This window comes from Vanellus vanellus, assembly GCF_965231255.1.
Source record: "Vanellus vanellus genome assembly, chromosome: Z".
Lineage (NCBI taxonomy): Eukaryota > Metazoa > Chordata > Aves > Charadriiformes > Charadriidae > Vanellus > Vanellus vanellus.
The window spans coordinates 38,675,903-38,700,715 of NC_138908.1; the positions used below are offsets into that span (position 1 = coordinate 38,675,903).

General features: G+C 38.1%; 1 protein-coding gene across 3 annotated transcripts in view; it reads left to right on the forward strand.

Moving 5' to 3' along the window:
* AUH (AU RNA binding methylglutaconyl-CoA hydratase) overlaps positions 1–24,813 on the forward strand; it is a 125,044-nt gene that overhangs the window by 17,122 nt on the left and 83,109 nt on the right. For 2 of the 3 annotated variants that reach the window (XM_082497772.1, XM_082497773.1), the window contains exon 4: positions 21,587–21,673. The exons of the other annotated variant lie outside the window; for it this stretch is intronic. In XM_082497772.1, the coding sequence (XP_082353898.1) occupies positions 21,587–21,673 (87 nt within the window). The remainder of the gene's footprint in view (positions 1–21,586; positions 21,674–24,813) is intronic. 3 annotated transcript variants of the gene reach the window in all.

Genomic DNA, 24,813 nt, shown 5'->3' on the forward strand with positions numbered 1-24,813 from the left:
GTATCCTCTCTTTTGATTAGCTGTACAGAAAACCTAGAGAGAGAAACATCTGAAGGATACGTTTGGACGTTTTGAGTTCCCTTCCTACATCTAGTTAGTACTAAGTTGAGTGAAAATTTTGGAAGTGCAGCTTTCTTTTTTTAATGGAAAATGTAGGGTTTGAACCTAACTTTAGAGCTAAGACTTATAATCAAATGACTGAATGTCATTTCATTAATGAGAATAAATATAAACATATAGCTTCTGAAATAAGCAGATTAAATAGGGTCTTGAACAGTTGGAGAACTTCTGCAGTCTTGTGGGATGTTTGAAACTGACACAATGCTCAAGAACTTTTGTGTGGTTACAGAAATGATACAGAAGTCTCCTGAGTAGAAATTTGTAGTGACTTGGTGTGCAGACTTGACGCAAGCAGAGGCTGTGGAGAAGCATCTTCAAGTGTGTCCCAGAATTTAAATGGAAGTGACATCTTGTCAAGATGATTATGAAACAGTGAAACGCACCTCACTTGAGTACATACAGTAGTGAAATGTGCATGCAGACCTTACTTAAAGTGCTATAATGAATTTTCAAATTGTGAAGTCTTTTCTGGAGTAGATTTTACCAGAATAGACTAAATTAAAATGGAAAAAGATACCAGATGGATGTAGAACATTTCATATTGGGAAAACTGTGTTTTGCAGTGGGTGTCCTTAGGGAGTTGGACAGTTTGTTTTCCCAGTTCCTCTTATAAAGACACTTTACTTTCTGGATATAAAATATATCCAAATTTTTATTTCAGTATTTAGGGAATAATCAGAAATAGTTTTGCTCTGTATTTGTCATCTTTTTTTAATATGCTTTTCTAAGGTTTGATCCACAGATGTCTTTGGTGATGTAACTGGCTTATTGGAGTGTATATGGATTGGAAATGTATCTTCAGTAGCTATATTATGTATCTACTGAAACTGCAATGCATTTAATTTTGGTTTTTAAAATGTGTTCTATAGTATTTCTATTAGGTTTATACAAATCCACTTTTTCTAGGTTACCTGTATAGACGACTTCCTGCATTTCATATGTATGTTTCAGTTGGATTTGACTTTTGGAATGCAGTCCTTGTGGCATAGCTTAGGACTGCTTGGGAGTTGTGCTGAATTTTGTATACTACTTGCTTAAATGCATCGCACTTTTTTTTTTTTCCTTTTCTATCCTGTATTATTGAAAGTTGTAATTAGATGACTATCAGTGTGCATGACACCATGTAAACAGTTTTTGTAATTACCTATGTGTGTAATATAGAGATGCACAGATGAACTTGACTATAGTAAAAAAGACTTAACCAGAAACTTGCATAACCATTTCCAGACCAGTTCCAGTGTGTCTGTGTGTGTGTCAAAGTCTGAGGACTGCAAGATTCAGTGCTACCGAAGTTTTTAATTTAGTAGGGTAGACTACTGGAGAGGATGCTATGCCTGAACAGTCTTTGTTTCTGTGGAAGTAAAGTCTTCTAGGTATGCTTGAGATTCTCCTGTTCAGGAAAAATCCTTAATACAGGGTAATTTGTCGCCTTTAAGCAAGGTATAGGCTGTGTAGTTTCCTCCAGGTATATTGGAGATAAATAACTGTTGATTAAAATCTAAGGCTACAGGAATATCTACGCAGTCTTCACTGGTATTTTTAGGCTCTTTGAAGTCACAGGGTAGTTCAGGTGGGTCCTCTGATACCGTGGTATCTATCAGCTTTCTGTAGCTCTCTCTAGGTGTTTTGAAGTATTTGGATTGTTTCACCTGTGGTTGACCTGTGTGCTAACATAGTGGACTAGTGGTATTATCTTAAAAACTTGTACTAGGCATGGCCGGGATGGAGTTAATTTTGTTCATAGCTGTTCTTACGGTGCTGTGTTTTAGATTGATGACCAAAACAGTGTTGGTAAAACAGTGGTATTTTAGCTGTCACTGACAGTGCTTGTACAGCATCAAGGCCCCTCTGCTTCTCACTGTGCCAGTGAATCAGCTGAGGGCGGGCAAGAGGCTGGGAAGGGACACAGCTGACTTGAATTGAGCAAAGGAATATTCCATAACATACAAAGTCGGGCTCAGCAGTAAAACTGGGGAGTTGTTTTTCCAAAGTAGACCTTGCTCAGGACTGGCAAGGCATTGGTCTGCTGGTGGTGGATGATTGCTTTTGCATCATTTGTTTTCTTCTTCCGCCCCCCGTATTTATTAAACTGGCTTTATCTCAACCCATGAGGTGGTTGGTTGTTTTTTTCCCCTCCCTTGCTTTTGTCATTCCTTCTCTCCATCCTGCTGGTGGGGAAAGAGCAAGCAACTGTGTGGGCATCCTGCCAGCCAGAGTCAAACCCTGTGCAAAACTATAGTTTTGTATGACAACAGCAATGAAATCTTGAGTCATTAGCTGTGGTAGCTCCAAAAATGTCCTGTATGGTAATGAATGCCAACATTACTATAATGTTCCCATACTCCTTTTAACTTTGTTAGGGGGATGCTGGAAGTCACTTTAAGCCTGTTCCAACAGGTGTTGCATCCCTAGAGGGTTATTCTTTTTTTTCATTCTATTTTCAGAGTGCAATGGTGAACTCTAAGAGCTTGGTATTTAGGGAGGTGCTCTTTAGCTATTTTTAATCCAAAAGTATCTTTAGTGCTATTCAGGTAGAGACATAGGTTTTGGAAAAAGATTCTTTCTGTACTTCTAGCCCTTCATGGTTGGCAGTTTGCACAGAATTTGAGAGATGCCTTGTGAGGATTGTTATTCTCATTGCTTTACCTGTGGACAGATGCAATTTTTTACTGGAGTCTGGAATTGCAGTGCCTTAGAATATTAGGTAGTAGCTTACCAGTTTGAGATATATTCCTAAATTACAAAATGTTGTTTGGCTGTCTGTCTTTATAGGCCTGTATCAGCAATGTGCTTTTGCTTTAAGTCTTTCATTTCAAACCTTGGGATGGAGAAAAAGTTCTTCATGTGTAAGAGTGAAGACATTTAATTTATTTTCTTCAGATCTCTTGAAAGCTGGGTTAGTATCCTAACCTGCATTAAGACAATTCAAAAAACATCATCTGGCTTTCCAAGCTGCTTGTACATCTCTGTAATAAATACATTTTAGATTCCCAAGAGAGCTTTGCATATTTTGAAATGGAATTTTATTTATGGCATGGAAAACACAGTGGACTTTATCAGACCTAATTCTGTCTTTTAGTAATATCAAGTTTTTCGTGGTTTGATGATAACGGGTCAGTAGTGGTGTTGAGCAATTTGGTTGACTCCCAACATGATAACAGACCCATTTTAACATTATTAAGATGGAGGGTGGCTATTTTATTTCATGTAATTCTCACTCTTTTCCTCATCTTCAAATCCTGGTTAAAAGAAAGAAATCAAATCTTTATTATGTGTGAATTCCATGTCTGTCATAGGCCGTCCTACATGTTCCCAAAAGCTGCAAGCTTAGTTTCAGATGTTGGCTAGAGCTTTTGCTACAGTTTCAGGGCATGAATATGGATAATTTTTTTTATCAGAAGTTACACGCACTTGTCTGTGCTCCATAAAAAATGGTTAAAAACCGTGTGGTTTTAAAGTGGCTGAGACCAGGTGAAGATCACTTTAACAGAAAGAAACAGATTATTGGTTAGGCCTGTTAATATTAAATTGATAAGGATAGCTTTTGGCTGGGCCTCTGCTACCCAGGACACCACTGGTAATTGTGTTTGTTCTTAGATGAGGAACTTAATTCTTTTTAACTTCTATTGTGTACCTCTGAACATTTGACTTTCCAGTGCAGTGTCTAAGGTCCAGACCTCTTCCGTAAGTTTTAAGTCAAATTGAGTAGTCACCTGCATTTGAAATACTCATGTCATGTCTGTGCCTATATGACACCTTGATTTGTGGAGAAAGGCTGCTGGTTTTCTTCACAATTCTCTGAGGTAGCTTGTCACAGTGCACTATGAGCTAACTAAGCCTTTACCCTGGTGCATTAAGTGCCTATGGCACCTGGTTTCTTTACTGGTGAGGGAACTGAGCCTGCTTTGCCATTTATATCCTTAGCTGAGAAAACCTGCTGGCAAAAATAATCTGATCTCATGTGCTTGGTGGTAATGTGTGCTGGAAATAGAATACATGTGCGCAACACATGGCAAAAATAGTTATTGCATGGTAAAGAATTATTTTCCAGTTGCTCTTGAAAAGAATAAAATGATCATGTAGCAGAGGTATTTAGACATCTCTGAATCTATGGCATTTTCATCTTAAGACAGTTTACAACAGTTAGTTTCATATCAGCTTCCTTATATAAATGGAGTGGAGTAACACACAATCCAACTATGTATATGTATGCTAATTGCCACAAAGATGAAGAAGAACTTCAAATAATGAAAAATTTTTACTTTCTATTCTCTTGTCTTTGCTGCTTACACCTTCTTTTAAGGACATTTTTGTTGTAGGCTTAATGCAGTAAAAGATACTGTTTTGCAGCATCTGGATTGAATGTGCAGCTCTTGAAAGCTAGAGGAGAACAAAATAACTGAATCCACATAAACGTAGCACAGAACTACTTATATATTCACAGTTTTAATATGTTCATGCAGTGACAAAGGAAAAGGTGGAGACCTGGACACAGTGAAAATGGTATGAATCTTGTATGTAGTTTAGGTTTTTTTATATGCAGTCAGTGGACATTTGTTTTGTACCTTTCAAAATGGTTTCCTTCGTAAAAGTAATATAGGTAATATGAAAATTAATAAATTCTGTAATTTCTCTTTAGATCATTTTGTCCATGTAAAATATTTACTTTTTTCTTATTTAAGTACTGATCCCACATGTATATTTTAATAACTAAAAATATATGTGTGCTTCTGTTTATACAGACCAGACAACTCTTTTATTGTCTTACAGCAAAAGGAATTTAAAAGATAAGTAAAAGAAGTGCTGTGACTCTTAGATCCTGCCTGTTTCAGATAAAATAGTCCCCAAAAAGCTATTTAGTGATAAAAAGGTGCAAATATGTAGTTGTCTACAGTGTCCCTCATTTTTTTCCAACACAATGTCAGTAGTTTATGTTAATAGTGAAGCAGCAGGGTTTTGTAGGATATGAGAAATTTAGGTCTAAAATCATCTCCTGTTGATATTTTAACATTTCTTTGTCGAGTTCCTGTCACCAGCTGGAACTTACTGACTGCATGTGGATGGACACGGTTTTTAAGTGATTGAGCTCTGGGCTCAAATGCCACCAATCTGTATAATTTTTAAGCCCCTCCAGATGGCAGGTAATATTCCAGTGTTGGATCTCCTTTCCTTTACTTTCTTTCTCTGAAGTAATTTGCTGACAAGTCTATTGGATAGTCTTTTAAAAATAGAAGAGATCAAATATCTCTGAAGTATTTTAAAATAACAAGTCCTTAGAAAATAAAATTGAGTTTGCAACATTGGTGCTGAAAATATGTTCAATGGATGAGAAATTCTGCTATTTGCAAGCATTTTAATTTCTTTTTCTCAGTTTGAAGCCTTTGGGAACACTGGGAATAAGGGGGGGGTGGGGGTTACTGCTTGTGAGCTGTTTAACTTGGTGCTTATGAGAAATAGAATTGCAGCTGCTGTTTTCCTGTCTGACTTTTGTGTGAACAAAGCATAATTAAGAGATATTCCTGCTCATGGCTCAAATGCTTACTAGTCCTTACTTTCACACAGTACTGTGTGGAATGGCAAGACTTTGGCCTTGAGTGCTGGCCCAGTATTAATATGAGCCAGAGATGTTTGTGCAGGAATGTCAGCCATTTTAATGCATTATTTTTTTTGGAGTTCAAGATTTAAGCTTTCTGAATATCCTTAAAGTGGCCAAAGCTGGGCTCTGGATCTTTAACCTTGAAGGCTTTTCTTCTCCTGTTTGAGTTTTCCCACAAAAGTCCTTGATCTTCTCACCTGCTGTAGCTTGAAAAGTTTCCCAGTCAAACTCCGTAGTCACCTCATCTAATCTTTCTAAGGCCATTACTTCAGATCTTTCCTCAGGTTTGTTTGTGGTGTGCTGTGTGCAGAGAATGATCATCTTATAATTGGGAGGCAATGAGTCATGATTATTGTTACAGGTATTCTTCACAAGGTGTTTTTATTTTCATATCCTACATGTATTATTTACCTGCTTTTTTCAGTGTTCCACTGGAAGTATCACTTGCTGCATAGCTGCACAGAATCCAGTGTCATTGAATCTGGACCTGCTGCAAATTTCCAGCTAATATACCAATATGACTAATACTAATCATTGCGGGGGCCGGGGGGAGAAGCAGATAAAGAGATACTGGATGATGCCTTTCAAATCAAGGGATGGGATGGAGGGTAATGAAAAAGAAGAAAAATGCTTTCACCCATGCCTTCATTTACATTCAGGTAATATAACAGTTCAAATTGTGGTTTTTCTCAGGAAAAACTCCTCCTTTCTTTAATAGGATTTAAGCCTGAATGCTGACTTCGGGACTTCTTTAGAAGAAATTCTGACTTTCTCTTTTTTTTTTTACCACATAACACACTTCCTCCTTTTCTATTTACAGCTCATAAAACTGGGTGTGCTGTTAGTTAACTATTTTTGTATTTATTACTAATCAAAATAGATAAACCCAGCAGTATCAATTCCTTTTAATGTTAAAAAAATGTGCGCAGTGGTCAGATGTATGGTATATGCAAAAGATTTGAGTCAGTCATCTATAATAGTGCAATGAAGGATGTCTATTTTTTTCTGATTACTTAATTTACTAGAATTCAAAGTGGAACAAACAGCAGGTTGCTCAAAATTTCAGGTGTGTTCACATTTCTTTGAGTTGAGAAGCTTAGTGCTATTTACTAAGAATGTTCAGTCTGAATATCACTATTCATTTTAAGGTTAAAGAAGAAAGATGAAGAATCTCGCCCCTAGCAAGTTTTAGGAATGCCTGCTTGTTAATCAGAAGATAGAAAACTGTGTGTCACTTGTCATTATAGGGATTAGATATTAACAAACTCACTGCAAAGCTGTTGCAATTGATACAAATTAGACCTAGTGCTACATTAATGCTATTTTTTCAGTAGCAGTGGTGTTAGAGTATCCATAGATTCTTATGCTGTTGAGTAAATTACTTTTAATTCTTTGTTTAAAACCCAAGAACTCTGGTGCTGATCTATTTGGAGGATTTTCTTATGGAAGGTGTAGAATAAAGAGGAATCACAATTCATGATTCCACCATTAGTTTGCAGCTAAATAGTAGGGCAAAAAATGCAGCTTTTATGGTTGTCTAATTTGAACTATGTTATGCTGTATAAGAATTCGGTTATGTTTCATTATCAGAAAGTAAGTGCACATCTTACAGGCATGATGTGGAAGTTCTCTTAGTAAAGGTTGAATTTGAAAATGAAAAGTGGTTTGAGGAAGTTGCATATTTGTACTACCAGAATGAGTGGATTAAAGAAGTATTTCTGTAAGGCTAATTGTGAAAATACCATAGAAATACAAGTGATGTAGGAAGTAGTTTTACTTTTTTTTTAATAAAATAAGTTCTGTATTGAAAAATAATTGCAATGTACATTGCTTTTTATTAAATACTGATATTTATCGGTACTGTGATGTGAGGTGTGAACTCGTAGTCTTTCTGTATTTAAGTAGCCGGGCTGTTGTATGAAGATTGAATTTGATTGACTGAATTTCAAGATTGGAACAAACAGGTTTGTCATGATTTGATCACTCTAGTGGTCTATATTTGTGGTTCCTAGCCACTTATTAGGTGACCTTCACTGCTGTCACCACTGTCTTCTCCTCCTGGACCTTCTCCACTGATAGTGGATCTATCTGAGAATCAAGGATGATGCAGCCTCCATGCCTTGTCTTCTGCTAGTCCTATTTTGTTAGCCTGACAGAGGTCAGTAGAAGTGAGGCGTAGCACAGAATCAAATTTAATATTTTCTTAACTTTCTGTTTGGAAATAGGTAGCTGTCCTGTTCTTGTGCCTTTCCACCAGTGCTGGTCTCTTTCATATGCCATGGAAGAAGCTGCAGGAAGCCCTGTTGTGATTGTTGCACAGTATCCGCAAGTGGATACTAGGGAGTGACTGAGGCAGGTGTTGGATGATGGAAGTGTCACAAAGAAAACTGGAAAAAAAATAGCTTTGTTTTTAAGAGGTGAGATTAGGATCCTTATAATGATTCTTTTTTTCCCCTTCTGCAAGTGAAGATGAGTCCAGGAAAGACAGGTGAGGTATAACCTGTCTTTTTTTGTGGCAGAAAAGGTTAACAGGAGGAATATTGTTGGGTGCTTCTAAATTTAGAGCTGGGCAGACAAGTTGGAAAAAGAGCCAGCTGACTTTAATCTATATCTGGTCTGAATTTGCATAGTTATTGAAAAGGGATTGGAGAACTTTTGTATACAAAGTTAGGGTTGTTTATATTCAGGATTCCTGGATTTGAGGAGGAAACCTGTCTGAATTAGCGCCTTGACCATTAAGAAAGGCTTAGGATTCAAAAGCTTAAAAAAAAAAAGAAAACTTAAAAACCCCCAAAAGTTGTACTTTCTGAAGTATCCCGTTTATGGGAACTGATTTATCAGCTAGTACTTTAAATATGCTGATCTGGGTGTAAATTATTGCAAGATATGAGATAACCTATAGCAGTGGAACTACAAGACTGCCATCATACCAGAGGGAATGTTCAGGACTGGCATCCTGCCAAAGGCTCAAATACACAGGAATTGCAGGCATTTTGTTTGTTCTTCACAGTTTGATGATTCTCAGGAACTTTCCTGTGACACAGAGGGGATATATGCAAAAAGAGCAGCTATCCAAGTCATGCTAATAAATTATAACAGCAAATCCTATATGGAAGAATGTCAATATCAGTTTTGACTTAAAAATCATATATCCACATTTAGAGAACTTCAGGAATATAAAGTCCTGCATAAAAAATAACTAAATTTATTCATTTAAATTATTTCCTCATTTAGGAAAAATACATAGCATTCTTCACACCGAACTGGTTTTCCCTTGACTAAAATGACTGCAGCCAGCATCCTTCTCATGTTGTTTTGAAATTTAGAATATACCTTGCTTTTTATCAAAGTTACATGTAAATGCATTTCTCTTTGTACTCAGTTCAGGTGGTGTATGCAAAAATTTGTGTCTTTACCAGTGTGCAATAGGATTCATGGTTGCTGTCAATAAAGCAAATAATTACTAGAGAAAGTAGGCGGTTACTCTTAAGTTGTGAAAGGTGAATTGTGAAGTCTGTGGCTTTAAAAACCTTCTGATAACCATATGTTGTGAACTAGTTTCTGAGATGAAATGTTATTTAACAGGCAATTATGAAAAATGTATCATAACCTCCTTAATATGTTTGTGTAATTTGTTTAACAGTACCAAAGACTGACAGACAACCCAGTTAGATAGGCGTAGGGCCGAGGTCTATGTTTTTAGCTACTGACTGCTTGTTTATAGCTCTTTGGGGCTTCAGAGCCAGCTTTTAAGTATATTAATTCACTCTTAAGGCTGCGTCCCATGGTAATGTACTGGGTTTACTTTTTTGGTTCCTTATACATAACATACTATAATTTCTTCCTAATGATCATAAACCTATGTACCCTTACTCATACTCATTTCAGTTCATTCTGGATCTTTATAGTGTGCTGACTTTCTAAGAATTTTGTGCATCTGGAAAATTGAGTTCTGAATACTTACATTTAATTTTTCAAGTTCTCCATTCCCTTTAATATGAGAAGATTTTCGGAACTTACTTATTATTTTGTGATATGTTACTGACTTCTTTACCATTGTGGTTTTTGCTTCCTACCTAATTTGTTTAAATCACTGAAGTACGTTGTTTTTGTGTTTTGTTTTTTTTAAATCCCAGTACGAGAAGCACTAAAATATAGAGATCCAAGTGATACTTGCCACGTAAAAGTGGTCTGTTAAATTCCAAAATAAAAAATAAATATCAAGGAAAAATTTAAATGAGAAAGTGTGAGAGTTTGGATAAAACTGTGTGGAGACTGAGACTAAATGTCATGAGATTCCTTCCTCTGTGAAAAGTTTTGAAGTACTCTACAGCATACACAAAGTTAATGTGAATCTTGGATTTTTATCTATCCTTAAGCAATAAAAAAAAAAAAAAAGGGTTATGCAAAGCTATGTTTTGCCAGCAACACTTGTTTTCTTACAGATTAATCTTTGAGGTAATGACCTTTTAATTTAAATTTTGCCTGTTACATGCACGTTTGGTTTAAGATTTAGAATATGAAATCTCAGAGAGTAGAAAAGGCAGACAGTAAGTTGGACTGCTTTGTGAGTAAGATTTTTTTTTCAGTAGTACTCATAAAAGAAGCTGATTCCCAGAAGCAAATTGCTAGCAGTTCTTTGTTCAGTAGGTATTTCAGTAATTTTTTTCCCTTTCTCTTTATGCTTAACTTTCAGATCTCTCATACCTCACAACTAAAAACCATGATTCTTGATTAAATGATATTTCATTTCTTAATGTTCTGAATTAATAACTGAATTATAAGTATTGATAGAGTCAACTTGAATATAAAATCTTGAAAATATTTAGGAATACAGTGGAGCATATTCAGTATGTTATATGTTTGTTTTGTGTGTTCTGTAGCTTTTAAACATTTAGATTTGGATATGGACAATAAGAAAAGGTTCTTTGAATATATCAATAGAAAAAGGAAGACTAGGGAAAATGTAGGCCCACTGGTGAATGAGACATGTGCCCTAGTGGTGGAGGACGCAGAGAAGGCAGAGTTACTGAATGCCTTCTTTTCTTCGGTCTTCACTGCTAAAGCTGTCCCTCATGAATCCCACACTCTGAAGGCAAAGGGGAAGGTCTGGAGAGAGGAAGATTTTCCCTCAGTTGAGGAGGACCGTGTCAGAGACCACTTGGCCAAGCTGGACATTCACAAGTCCATGGGCCCTGATGGCATGCATCCGCGAGTGCTGAGAGCGCTGGCGGATGTTATTGCTAGACCACTCTCCATCATCTTTGAACGGTCATGGAGAACAGGAGAGGTGCCTGAGGACTGGAGGAAGGCTGACATCACTCCAATCTTCAAAAAAGGCAAGAAGGAGGACCCAGGGAACTACAGACCGGTTAGTCTCACCTCTGTCCCTGGGAAGGTAATGGAGCAACTCATTCTGGATGTCATCTCCAAACACGTTGAGGAACAGGAAGTTATTGGAAGTGGTCAACATGGATTTACCAAGGGTAAATCATGCTTGACCAATCTGATAGCTTTCTATGATGTTATAACTGGTTGGCTGGATGAGGGGAAAGTTGTGGATGTCATCTACCTTGACTTTAGCAAGGCTTTTGACACTGGCTCCCATAGCATCCTCATTAGGAAGCTGAGGAAGTATGTGCTCGATGAGGTGACAGTGAGGTGGATTGAGAGTTGGCTGCGGGACAGAACTCAGAGGGTTGTGATCAGCGGCACAGAGTCTAGTTGGAGGCCTGTAACCAGTGGTGTCCCCCAGGGGTCAATACTCGGTCCAATTTTGTTTAATATATTCATTAATGACCTGGATGAGGGGACAGAGTGTATCCTCAGCAAGTTCTCTGATGATACCAAACTGGGTGGGGTGGGTGACACCCCAGAGGGCCGTGCTGCCATCCAGCGTGACCTGGACAGGCTGGAGAGCTGGGCAGAGAAGAACCTAATGAGGTTCAACAAAAGCAAGTGCAAGGTCCTGCACCTGGGGAGGAAGAATGCTAGGCACCAGTATAGGTTAGGGGCGGACCTGCTGGGAAGTAGTTCTGAGGAGAAGGATCTGGGGGTCGTGGTAGACAGTAAATTATCCATGGCCCAGCAATGTGCCCTTGTTGCCAAAAGGGCCAATGGAATCCTGGGCTGCATAGGGAAGAGTGTGGCCAGTAGGTCGAGCGAGGTCATTCTCCCCCTCTGCTCTGCACTGGTGAGGCCACAACTGGAATACTGTGTCCAGTTTTGGGCTCCCCAGTTCAAGAGGGACAGGGAACTGCTGGAGCGAGTCCAGCGAACAGCAACTAAGATGATTAAGGGCTTGGAGCATCTGCCTTATGAGGAAAGGCTGAGAGAGCTGGGAGTCTTTAGCCTGGAGAAGAGAAGGCTGAGGGGAGACCTTATTATGGCATACAAGTATCTAAAGGGTGGGTTGAAGGAGGATAGAGCCAGGCTCTTTTCAATGGTTCCAAGTGACAGGACGAGGGGCAATGGGCACAAGTTAGAACACAGGAAGTTCTGTTCAAATACACGGAAACAGTTCTTTACGGTGAGGGTGACAGAGCACTGGCACAGGCTGCCCAGGGAGGTTGTGGAGTCCCCTTCCCTGGAGATTTTCAAGACCCGCCTGGATGCAGTCCTGAGTAATGTGCTCTAGGCAATCCTGCTTTAGCAGGGGAGTTGGACTAGATGATCTCTAGAGGTCCCTTCCAACTCTGATGATTCTGTGATATTCCTTTTTATTCTTAATAAAACAACCCCCCCACTTTCTTCCTGTCTTTTAATAGTTCAAATATACATTATATATTTTTGGAGGGGTTATTTATTCATTTTACTCTTGGAAAATGGGACGGACTCCCAAAGAGTAATACAGAAATACTGCTCAGGTATGTAGAGATATGGTTAGGATGAAGCAGCTCAGCTGGAGCTTGAACTAGCAAAAGGTGTCAAGACTAACAAAAAAACCTCCTCTAGGTATGTTAGTACCAAGCAGAAATTCAAGGAAAATGTAGATCCATTGCTTCATGGGACTGGCAGCTTAGTTATGAATGACACCAAAAAGGCAGAAGTACTTTTCTCTTTGCCTTGGTCTGCATGGGAAAGGTCAGCTCCCAAGTTTCTGTGCCAAGAGAGACAGCAAAGTAAACAGCAAGCCACTGACAGTAGAGGAGGACTGAGTTAAGGTCTGTCTGTACCACCTGGACACATACACAAGAACAAGCTCTGATGGGATGCATCTGAGTTGGTGCACTGCAGAGCTACCGTCTATCATATTTGAAAGGTCATTGAAGACCTAAGTGACTGGAAAAGGGGCAAATATTATACCCATCTGCAAAAAGGAAAATTTGAGAAACTGCAGACCAGCCAAGTCTCACTTCAGTCTCTGGGGAAGTTATGGAACAAGTGTTTGTGGAAGTTGTTTCCAGGCACGTGAAAGACAAGAAAGTGGCTGGGAAAACCCAACTCATATTTACCAAGGGTAAATTGTGCTTGACCAACCTGATTGCCTTCTGTGGTAAAACCACTTGCTCTGTGGATTAGAGAACAGTTACAGATGCTGTATCTACCTTGACTGTAACAGGGCATGTTGTCCCCTAGCATTCCTGTAGACAAGTTAGTAAGATACGGCCTGGACATACAGACTGTGAAAAGTGCCTCACCTGCCAAGATCAAAGGGTGATGTAACGTTAATGGCTTAAAGTCAAACTGTCAGCTGGTCACAAGTGGAGTTCCTTGAGGGTCAGTGCTGGGTCTTGTAGTTCTGTTCAGTATCTTTGTAAATGTTCTATTGGTAGTATTGAACCCTCACTAAGTTTGCAGATGACTTCAAAGCGGAAGGAGAGGTGGGTATGTGGGAAGAAGTAACCACCATTCAGAGACCTTGACAGGCTGGAAAATTGGGCCGACAAGAATTGCATGAGGTTTCACAAAGATAAATATGAAGTCCTGGACCTGGAATGGAATAATCTTAAGTGGTAGAAAAGGCTGTGGACTGACTGGCTGGGATATAGCTCTGCTGCAAAGGACCTGGGAGTTCTGGGGGACGTCAAGCTTAATATGAGCTAGCCGTGTACTGTGGCAGTAAAGAAGGCAGCCAGTATCTTGGACTGCATTAGGAAGAGAACCTTCAGCAGATCAAGGCATGTGCTTATTCTACTCAACACTTAAGTAGGCCAGCAGAAGGTGATTAGAGTGTTGGACATTCCTGAGGGGGGGATAAAGGATAATTGATCTTTCTGTGCCTAGTAGATACAGAGAACAGTATCTATCTGCAAGGATGTATACAGTGACAGAAGAAGAAGCAGTGGGTACAAGTTGCTTTAGGAGAATGCCATCCAGATAAAATGAATACTTAATTGTGGAAAGATTATTTAAGAATTAAACATAGGAATGTTTTTCCCAGAGAAGTGGTGGAGTCTCAATTGCCAGCAATATTGAAGACTTGAAAGGACCCTGGATAACCTAATCTAGGGCTGTGCATTTGACAGAAGTTTGCACCAGGTGATCTCCAGAAATTTCTTCCAGTCTAGACTGTTCAGTTATTCTACCAAATAGGTGATCATCTTTTTTGTTACTTTGTGAAAGATGGTCCAGAATATTAATATTTATGAAGCATTCTGTATGTTCTTAATATCAGACTGGACTCATTTTTATTCAAGAATACAATTGGTAGTAGTTCTAATGGGTAGAGATTGATGATCCAAGTGTTGTGGGTCTGACTGGGTGGGAGGTGCAATGGAATTCTTACTGAAATGCATGTGTATTTTTGTCTCCAAAGCATAAAATGTTTTTTCTTCCATGCAGGTAAGAGATTTCAGTAGTGGTTGACTTTGTTTTCTACTGTAATTTAGCAAGTGTATAGCTTTACACACAGAAAAATGGTAGTTGAAAGCAAAATAAAAATCATTAATCTACATGGTGATGTTATTATCATCAAATTTAAATTACACCTTTGTGGGGTTTTTTAAAAGATTTTTAGGGATATTGACTTGAAGTATGTATCTGTTGGCAGAATAATATACATAAGTTATTTATTACCGTGGTGTATGTATTTAACAAACACTAATTCTATTTAAACAAAGTTTTTCTTGCCTTAGACGGGACACTATCTCTAAATATATACATTTGTGTCATGAGGTATTGCAGTTTCTGTTCAGAATTGGGAATTAAGTTGTCCTGAATAGATTTCAGTATGTAGAAGCTTTATTTCTGAAATTATTGGAAATATGGAGAAAAAAAAATACTGGTAAATCTTTCTGAGTTTGAACTTTAGTTGACTATAGTGGTGTCCTCAAATATGTATGTACAGCTCCCTTTTGGGGTATTCCTAACCTCATAACAGCTGATCGGAGTTCTGGTAATGATTTCAGCTAAACTTGGATTTCTTGCAGTGGATTCTTTAGAAGATGCACACATCTGCCTTTGAGGAAAGATACTTATGGAATCACAGAATCACAGAATTTTCATAGTTGGAAGGGACCTCTAGAGATCATCTAGTCCAACTCCCCTGCCAAAGCAGGATTGCCTAGAGCACATTACTCAGGACTGCATCCAGGAGGGTCTTGAAAATCTCCAGAGAAGGGGACTCCACAACCTCCCTGGGCAGCCTGTGCCAGTGCTCTGTCACCCTCACTGTAAAGAAGTTTTTCTGTGTATTTGAACAGAACTTCCTGTGTTCTAACTTGTGCCCATTATCCCCCGTCCTGTCACTTGGAACCATTGAAAAGAGCCTGGCTCCATCCTCCTTGAACCCACCCTTTAGATACTTGTACGCCATAATAAGGTCTTCCCTCAGCCTTCTCTTCTCCAGGCTAAAGAGTCCCAGCTCTCTCAGATTTTCCTCATAAGGCAGATGCTCCAATCCCTTAATCATCTTAGTTGCTCTTCGCGGGACTTGCTCCAGCAGTTCCCTGTCCCTCTTGAACTGGGGAGCCCAAAACTGGACACAGTATTCCAGTTGTGGCCTCACCAGTGCAGAGCAGAGGGGTAGAATGACCTCGCTCGACCTACTGGCCACACTCTTCCCTATGCAGCCCAGGATTCCATTGGCCCTTTTGGCAACAAGGGCACATTGCTGGGCCATGGATAATTTACTGTCTACCACGACCCCCAGATCCTTCTCCTCAGAGCTACTTCCCAGCAGGTCTGCCCCTAACCTATACTGGTGCCTAGCATTCTTCCTCCCCAGGTGCAGGACCTTGCACTTGCTTTTGTTGAACCTCATTAGGTTCTTCTCTGCCCAGCTCTCCAGCCTGTCCAGGTCACGCTGGATGGCAGCACGGCCCTCTGGGGTGTCACCCACCCCACCCAGTTTGGTATCATCAGTGAACTTGCTGAGGATACACTCTGTCCCCTCATCCAGGTCATTAACGAATATATTAAACAAAATTGGACTGAGTATTGACCGCTGGGGGACACCAGTGGTTACAGGCCTCCTTGTGATACTTAGGTGTATCCTAACGGGTGGGCTTTTTGTAGTAGTTATAAGTTAATCTGTAATGTATGTCAAAGTTGGCCATTTGCCTCAGTATTTTAGTTTAGCATCTTAACTCTCGATTTTTCTGTGTGGAGAAGGAGGGATATTAATTCACAGTCTGCCTAATGACTTTGCGTAGGAATAAGCTGTGGGTACCTAGCAGTTCTCAACCTTTTAGTTCGTGAGGTAGTGCATGTTTTTTACTCCTAGTTGAAAGCATTGTAAGTTTCCTTCATAAATCCCTTAACCTGTTTCATTGGGTTATTAAACATATCATAGGTAGTGCCTCTGTGCTTTGCAGTTTTCAGTGTTCTTAGTTCTTGCCAACAAGATACAGAGGAATTGGACAGCGTATGCAAAAGAGTATCTTCTGATACTCTGGGATGTCACTTCCTTATTGAAATTTTGGTGTGCTGACAGAATTGGTTGATCTATGCTTAGTAAGATCAAAGGGCAAGCTCAAAATAACATTGCTACAGTAAGAATTTAATAGTTTATTCTACCTCAAATGCCTGTGCATGTGTCACTTCCTTTCCTCTTCTCAGGGAAAAGGCACTTTGAGCACCTTTTGACACTTGGTAGAATAACGTCACTGTTTAATTTTGGTGTGCCAGGTTTCTAAAAGACCTATATTTTAATAAAAAATATTTATTGAGTAAAGTTTAAATTTAAAGTTTGATATATAAACCATTTAATTTTACGCCTCTTTGGTTCACAGCTTTTGTGGTGTGTTTTGGAAGCATGAGTTAAAGCATAGTATAGAACAGTACTGCACAAGAAAATGTCTAGGCATTTGTGGTATTTGGAAAGTAAGGCTTATACAAAGATGTTGGAAGAGATTCTTCAAATACACTTAGGTTTTCAACAATATATAAATTCTGTTTACAAAGTGTGTGAAAATATCCAAATAAGGCAAGAGGCATGGGGACAGAGTAATCCCTGTAAACTTGATTTCATTTGGTGTGTTCTCTAAGTTAAATAGCTGTCCTTGTCATGTAGAACTGTAGGTGGAAAAATTCTGGTGAATATGCGTATCTTGCTGGACTGCTCTTGGCTTTCTCAAATAAACATTTTCTCTGGCATCATTGTGAAATGCTAGTCAGGCACATGCTGCAAAAACTCTCTAGACTGACAGTGTACAACAGCCAGCTATTGAGTAGCCAAATATTTAAAAACATGCAAAGATACTTAATTGATTACATCAGGGTTTTTATACTTACAGGAGATAAGGGAAAAAATGACTAACCTTTCTATGTTTTTCCAGTATTGGAGGGGGGAGATAGGAAAGTGATGGATCCAAATCAAATAGAGATTTTCTTTTGGATTGACAAACCTCAGTAGGAGTGTAGGTAGTATTTAAAACAGCATGCAACTTCCTCACAGTACTTTCAGGGGTTGATCTGTGAATACCAGTTTATGTACTTGCTGCTCAGCAGACCTCCAAAAGACTGCTGCTTGTACTGGTATTTTGCAAACAGGACTGTTCATTGGAAGTCTGCAGGGAAATTCTCTCCTACCCATTTCCTTTGTAAACTTGAAAGTGATGCTTCTGTGAATTAATTTGTTTCAAGATGGGTTTCTTCACAAGTGGAGAGTACCTGTGTTAATCCCAGTGTAGCTGTAGGAGGAAGTGGCTGATTGCACTGTCAGTGTGGTCTTTCACTGTTGCACTTTATGAGGTGCGGCTGAAGGAACTGGCTTTGTTTAGCCTGGAGAAAAAGAAGGCTGAGGGGAGACCCGATTGCTCTCTACAACTACCTGAAAGGAGGCTGTGGAGATGTGGAGGTCGACCTCTTCTCTCAAGTAACAAGCGACAGGACAAGAAGAAATGGCCTCAGTTTACACCAAGGGAGGTTTAGGATGGATATTAGGAAAAATTTCTTCACTGAAAGGTTTGTCAAGCATTGGAACAGGCTGCCCAAGGAAGTGGTGGAGTCGCCATCCCTGGAGGTGTTAAATGGTGTGGTGCTGAGGGACATGGTTTAGTGGTGGTTTTGGCAATGTTAGGTTGATGGTTGGACTTGATGATCTTGAAGGTCCCTTCCAACCTAGACAATTCTATGATTCTATGATTCTCTTTTGTCCTGTTCTAACAGCTAATAATGTGAAAATGTCACTGCATAGTCTTTTAAAAGGGAGTTCATAAAGTGCTGGGAGCAGAGAGGTGAGAATTGGGGAACGTGACGCCTAGAGTCACGCAGTTAGTTTTGACTAGCTTTTGCTACATTTCTGAGTGGATGAGAATCAATTAGTGGGGCAAAGCATCGAGACGCCAGAAAGTGTAATACAGAGAAAACAATGATTCATGCTTTAGTAGAAACCAGATGGATGTGGGGACATAATTACAGTGTACAATCAAATCTGCAATAGTTAGTTTGCCTCAGCTCACTGGTAGCTCGGGCTCCCCCTTTCTTACATCTTTGGGTAGAAGGGCTTAGAGAGCCCTGCCTTCAGTGTGGTGTGGAGTCACGGACCAACAGTACAGCCCCTGGCGTCTGTTGGGAGTGGATGTGGGGAAGCAGATAGGCTAAACGTGTCCACAGATTTCAGCTGCGGCTCATGGGAAAGTTGCAGAGGTTAGTTCTGTGAGAGTTTTTGTGGTTTGAAGAGCTTAGCTACCTTGTTGCTCTCAGCAGTTGAGCAAATACTATTTTCAGATACTTTAAAGTAGTAAACTTAGGGTGAGAGAAGGTATCTTTGATTTCAGTAGCTGAGAGAACAGAAGTCTCTGGTTGAACCTGCACTCTCCTTCATGGCTGTCTTCAGAAACTTAACCTTTCCTACTTCTGAATTGAGAATAGATTTCGAAGAAACATGTGAATAGGTCTCTGCTATATGGGTCAAGGAATTCTTCAAGTATACTTTGATCAGTGGTTGAATCTTACAACAGGAACAAAAGTATTAAGTGGGTGGCAGATCCATCTCCTGTGAACCAGACGATGCCAAGGCATGTGTTCTCTTGGAGAGCAGTGAATGGTTTCTGCCTAAAAGTCTTCTTTCTGAAAAAGTTTCAGTTACTATTATTATGCTTTGGAGTGCTAAAATAGGAAAGGGCTAGGAAAAGAACTTTTTCCCTTTCCTTGACAGTTGTGAGGGACAAATATTTAAAAAGGGAAATGTAAAATTACAGAAGTTGGTTAAGGCACTAAGATCAGGTATTGTACTAGAAATTTTTTTTTGCAGTACTCAAAATCATTAGTTTTAAATTAGCAGCTACCTTTTACTTCATTCTTACAAAAGTTTTTGTTGAAAATTTAATAGATTTCTGTAAATATCTTTAAGGAAATGTATGTTCTAAATGAAGGAAGAAGTCTGCAGTTTGTGTATTTTTTATTTTAGAAGAGTTGGGGTTTTTGGGTTGAGTCCATTTTTTAGTGAGTTTGAATAAATCAAAACTTAAAAATTGCCTTAGTCTTCTCTTGACAATAGATTTTCTTAACAGTAATACTGGAAGTATTTTTTAAGTTTAGTGCCTCTCTTTTGAAGTTATCTTCATATGCTTTTCAAGAGTATGCCCAGTGAGCAGGATTTCAGTGTGTGGAAGTTTTGAGTCAGATTGCATATCGATACACTTTTCTTGTTCATAAAGCACACAGTTTCTTATTGTTCTCACGTAGTCAATGATTTGGACAAAGTTGTAGAAGCTAGACCCAGGAATTAACTGATATCAGAGAAGTGCTATTTTTTTCATTTGCACACTTCCTGATAGAACTTTTAAAGCAGGTTTTGTCATCAAGTTTTGTAAAGCTCCTTTTAGCTACAGAACCATATACATAAATGCTTTTGTGAAAGTTGCTTGCAGTTTTACTTTGATTGCTTTTCAGGTTCCTGGCAAGACTTCTTTATGCATTGATAGTGAATTACGAAGGCAGCAATTGCAGTTTTGCTATAGTGCAAATGACTACAGTAATACTTGTTTTATACTGCCTGGTCAACTGGCCTGTCATACTGTTTTCAGTTGAGGCATGTCCTAGAAGGTTGTTTGGAAGCTTTTGGCAAGGTGTCCGATAGCATGAATTAAACTTGACATTATTTAGCGGGAAGCATGCAAATGCAGTCAGGACTGATGCTTCATTGTTTTTATATTGACATGCATAGAAGGAGAACAAAAGTCTTAATGAAATGAGGAGCTTTGCTATGATGGAAATAGAAGGGGAGATGTAGAGCTGCTTTATTGGTCATGTTACCTTAAAACAGCAGCTGGATATTTATCAGAAAGTGTCAGATTGAAATACTGATTTTCACAGAGCTGGGCTAGAGTTGTGAGTTTCAGCTAATGCTGTCAACAAAAGTGTATCTAAAACTATGTTTGATGAAGAGGGTCAAGAGGGTCTAGCCTGAGTTAAATCCAGAAAGGTATGACTGCTTAATTTAAAATTCAGAGTCTGAGTCCAGTGCATTTTCCTGAATGCACAGTATTTTGATTCTCAGGGCAGAGAAACATAAAACTGTTTTTTGCATTGGTTATATGCCTTGCTTAGCCTTTTCAGACATGTGCCAAGAGACTAACTTAACAGGTTCATTTTTACCACGTGGAAAAAATGTGCACTAAGTTACGGTGGGAATGTTGCACTTCTTTGGACAATAAATATGTATATGAAGATTTTGTCTTTTTCATGTATTCTTCCTCTGTAAGAGATATGGAATTCCCGTCTTACTCTGTATTTAGCTATTATTATTATTACTGTCTGTTTTTCTTTTTCTTTACACATTCATGAGAGAAAATGTCGGGTTTCCTTATCAGTAAATTTTTGAAAGCACGTTTTTGTAACCTTCTCTAGTTACAGTGTGCTTTTTAAACAGAATTATTCTCATATAGTCATGAAGAAATAGATTAAAAATTTCAAGTTTTAGCATTTTTGGAGGAACAAAAAATATGGTATGTAAATTATTACAAAATACATATCAGTAAAGTGAGTTGAAAAATGATACTAGGTCTACTGTAGAATTTTTTATTGAGATAAATATAGTCTGTTAAACTAAAAACGTGCACCCTAGGTATTTTATGATTACCAATAAAAGAATAACTAGAGCACAATATGAAAAACACATACTTATCAGGCTTTGTGACACAGTTGGGAAAATAAAAGTAAATATCAGATGAAATATTAGCATAAATGCTATTGTTCATAAACTATTTTAATATGAGAAGAAGAAAAGTCACTGGGAAGAATATACTTAGAGAAAATCTGGTGGTGGGTAATTTTATTCTTTTGTTGTTGTTACTTTGGGTTTTTTCCTTGAAAAACAGTCCATGTTTTCCTTGAAATCTGTGGAAAATGAATGTGACCAATTTGAACTGTCCTTATCTCAAAGTAGACAATTTTTTTTGAATACAGGAATATTTTACTTTTGAAAATGTATTTACAGTACTATATACAGCTTGTTAACATTATGTGAAATGTCACTTACAGGTGCTGACCTTAAAGAAAGAGCAAAAATGCACTCAAGTGAAGTTAGTTCGTTTGTCTCAAAAGCAAGAGCAACTATTAATGAAATGGGTATGTAAGTTCTCCCTTGAAAAATGTTATTTTAACTGTAACCTAAGAAGGGTTAGATCAGAGGAATAACATAAATCTGAATGGTTAATTCTTGACAGGTAGTGGGATAGCCACAACTATTTATACTCGTAAGTATGAATCACGGTGCATTACTTCTTTTAAAATGTTCCTAATCAAGTTGGACTTGTTTTTTGGAATAGTAGAAAGAGCTAAATCCTAACTGAAGTAGAGGTGATTTGCCCTGCTGCTTTCATAAAGAATAGTGTTCTGTGACATCCAAGTACTCTAGAATTTAATTTTTACTATTGCATTCTTGTGGTTGGTATAATTAATACAGTCTTTAATACATTTTAGAAACATGTTAAACATCAGCTCTTGATAGAAAGTTAATAACTAAGGCCTTCTAAAGTTTTGTTTAATATGCACTTGTTCTGGTGTAGTAAAACCTGTTAATAGTTCTTGATTTTAATTGACTTATATCAGTTTTTAAGGATGGTAATTTCTCTCTAAATTTTACATTATGAATTCACCATCAAATCCTTATGTTTCTGTATCTCTGCTGATCGATTTTAATATATTTTTTTTTCAACAGGATATTGCCAATATGTACTGTCAAAAAGAGAAGTCAAGTGTACCAAGTTTAAAGCAATTAATTTTATACATTTGATTATATATGCACTGTATTTTGTCACTTGAAATCTTGGCACAAAACTCTGAGGAATAAGTTGTTTCTCAGAGAGAGTTTTTAGATGCATTTCCTTAATAACTTTGGGTCAGATCTTGGTTTGGCAGAATGTTATGAGTGGAAACCATTGAAAGCCAGGCTGGCTGGGGCTCTGAGCCACCTGGTCTAGTCGAAGGTGTGTCCCTGCCCAGGGCAGTGGGGGTTGGAACTAGATGATCTTTAAGGTCCCTTCCAACTCTAACCGTTCTATGATTCTATGAAACCAGTAGAATACTGCAGGTAAATGACAGTCTGCTGAAGAATGAGTCTTTGATTAGGTACTTCATGGAGATGCTTGTGTCTTGAATTAATGTCTTGTCTTTGAAGTGAAGCAGATCCTCAAGGCTCCTTAAAGAAATAAAATCAGTAAAATATCTAGAAGTGAATAGATCATTAATTTCCTGCAGCTGATACTGTATTTCATGCTGGTGTTTGTCCTTTTATTGTAACATTGTACAGGAGGCAACAAGTTGTTCCATTTAATTAGTTTGTAAGATTTTTGGGAGGCTTCCTTAGCTCTAAGTAATAGTTTTTCAGCCTTTCTTGGACTGAAGTTACTGAAAGTACTTTCTGAGCTGCTGGTAACATTTAAATAGGGGCAACTGATTTTCCTATGATTAGGAAATATTTTTTTTTTTTTTTTAAATTTGATTATTTTAAATTTTTTAAGTGAGAAAATTCCTGAAATCTAAAGAATTGGCATTCTGCAGTGAATGACTGGAAAATATGTAGTGATTTGATGCTTTGTTTTGCTTTAGAGTTGAAAAGGCTTTGACAGATGTTTGATTGTCTTCAACTTCATTAAGGTTCCTATGAGAGGGTTCAGCTACTGAATATGTAAGCAAATTTTCAGTGTTATCTAAAAGGTTTACAGTGGATCATTATGCTAACAGTGAATTACTTGAAGTTGAGGAAACCAGTATGCGTGCTTTCATTCATTGATCTCTATTCTCTTTCTCAAGAAAGAAGCATGAAATTGTAAGTGGAATTAATATTTTAGAATCTAGATCACTGAAGTACCTAGATAGGAAGGTTTGTGAGGGGATGTAGTAACAGCAATTGGCACGCTGCAGGTTGGAAAAGAGAAAGCATTTGAACATATCCCTTGCCCGATATTGTAACGAAATTTTTGCGTAGGTTGGCTGAGTGTCCCTCTCTTTCTGCCCCTTCTCCCTCACTCCTTCCCTTGCTCCTTACTCCCTCATCCATTTTGCCATTTCTGCTTTAAAACACTAAACAAAACAGTCACTAGGAGGTTCTTTAATGGGTACATGATACTTGACCACCTCCCAGTTCATTTTTAAAAGGCCTTTTTGCAGAATTAGAGAAGAATATTGAGATATTGCTCCTAATGTTATTGGTCAATTTTCATATCATGTATGTTTGGAGATGCATACTGTATAAGTAGCTTTTATTTTTCAGTCACATGATGTATTCCTACTGTATACATATGTGAGGCATTGTTGGTTTTGAACACGTTATGCCAACAGTAGATGTATTTACAGGATGGATCTAACATTTTTCTGAAGGATCTTTGCAGAGCGATTTAAAATGTGGTTCCCTACATCAGGAACTGGTAGGGAATATGAAAAACTGGATTTTATAAATGAGATTAGATTAGATGGGTGCACAAGGCGTCATGTTGCATGATGACCTTATGAATAGAAGTGAACACTAATGTTATAGCAACTCAGAGGTTCTCAGTTCTTTTTTTTTCTTCTGAAGAAGTGATCTGGTATTACAGAACATAATTTTTGTAGAACTAGTGGGACATTGTATTTACATTTGATTACTGCAATGAATCTGTATATTGAAAATAATAATATTTTCCCTGCCTAGCAACAACCAGAATGTTGTGAGAAGGTTAAAGAAGGGAAACAATTTTCAAATTATTATTTGTCACTGCAGAATGCTGTATAGCTAGGGAAAAATATTTCCAATCTCCCACTTTGTTCTTTTTCTATCCGAGTCTAATGCTGTAATCTCATTTAAAATGTGTTCTACTTTTCGCTTTTCACAAATAGGTCATGTTTTGATAATTGCGTTTGTGTTCAGATGTGTGACCTAGTAAGGAGATGTTTCTTTTTAACAATATTTTCAGAAAGACCATTAAGTTGTCTTTGTAGACAAAATACACAAAAGGTTAATTACATCTTGAACAACTGGATAAACTTAGCTTTTTAGAACTGACATGCTTTGGCTTTCTTTAGTTCCTGTCATTTTCATTACATTTAAAATCCTTACACTGGTGGTTTTGTGAAAAGCTGTAGTATCATTTTGGAATACTGCTACAGAAGAGAATTTTCTAGAAATTAAAAGCATACTGCACTTGTTTTTATGGGATTAATTTATAACTTGCTAAATTTGGGTGAAGTATTAAGAGTGCAGTAAATATCACTCGGTATAAAAATAAGCA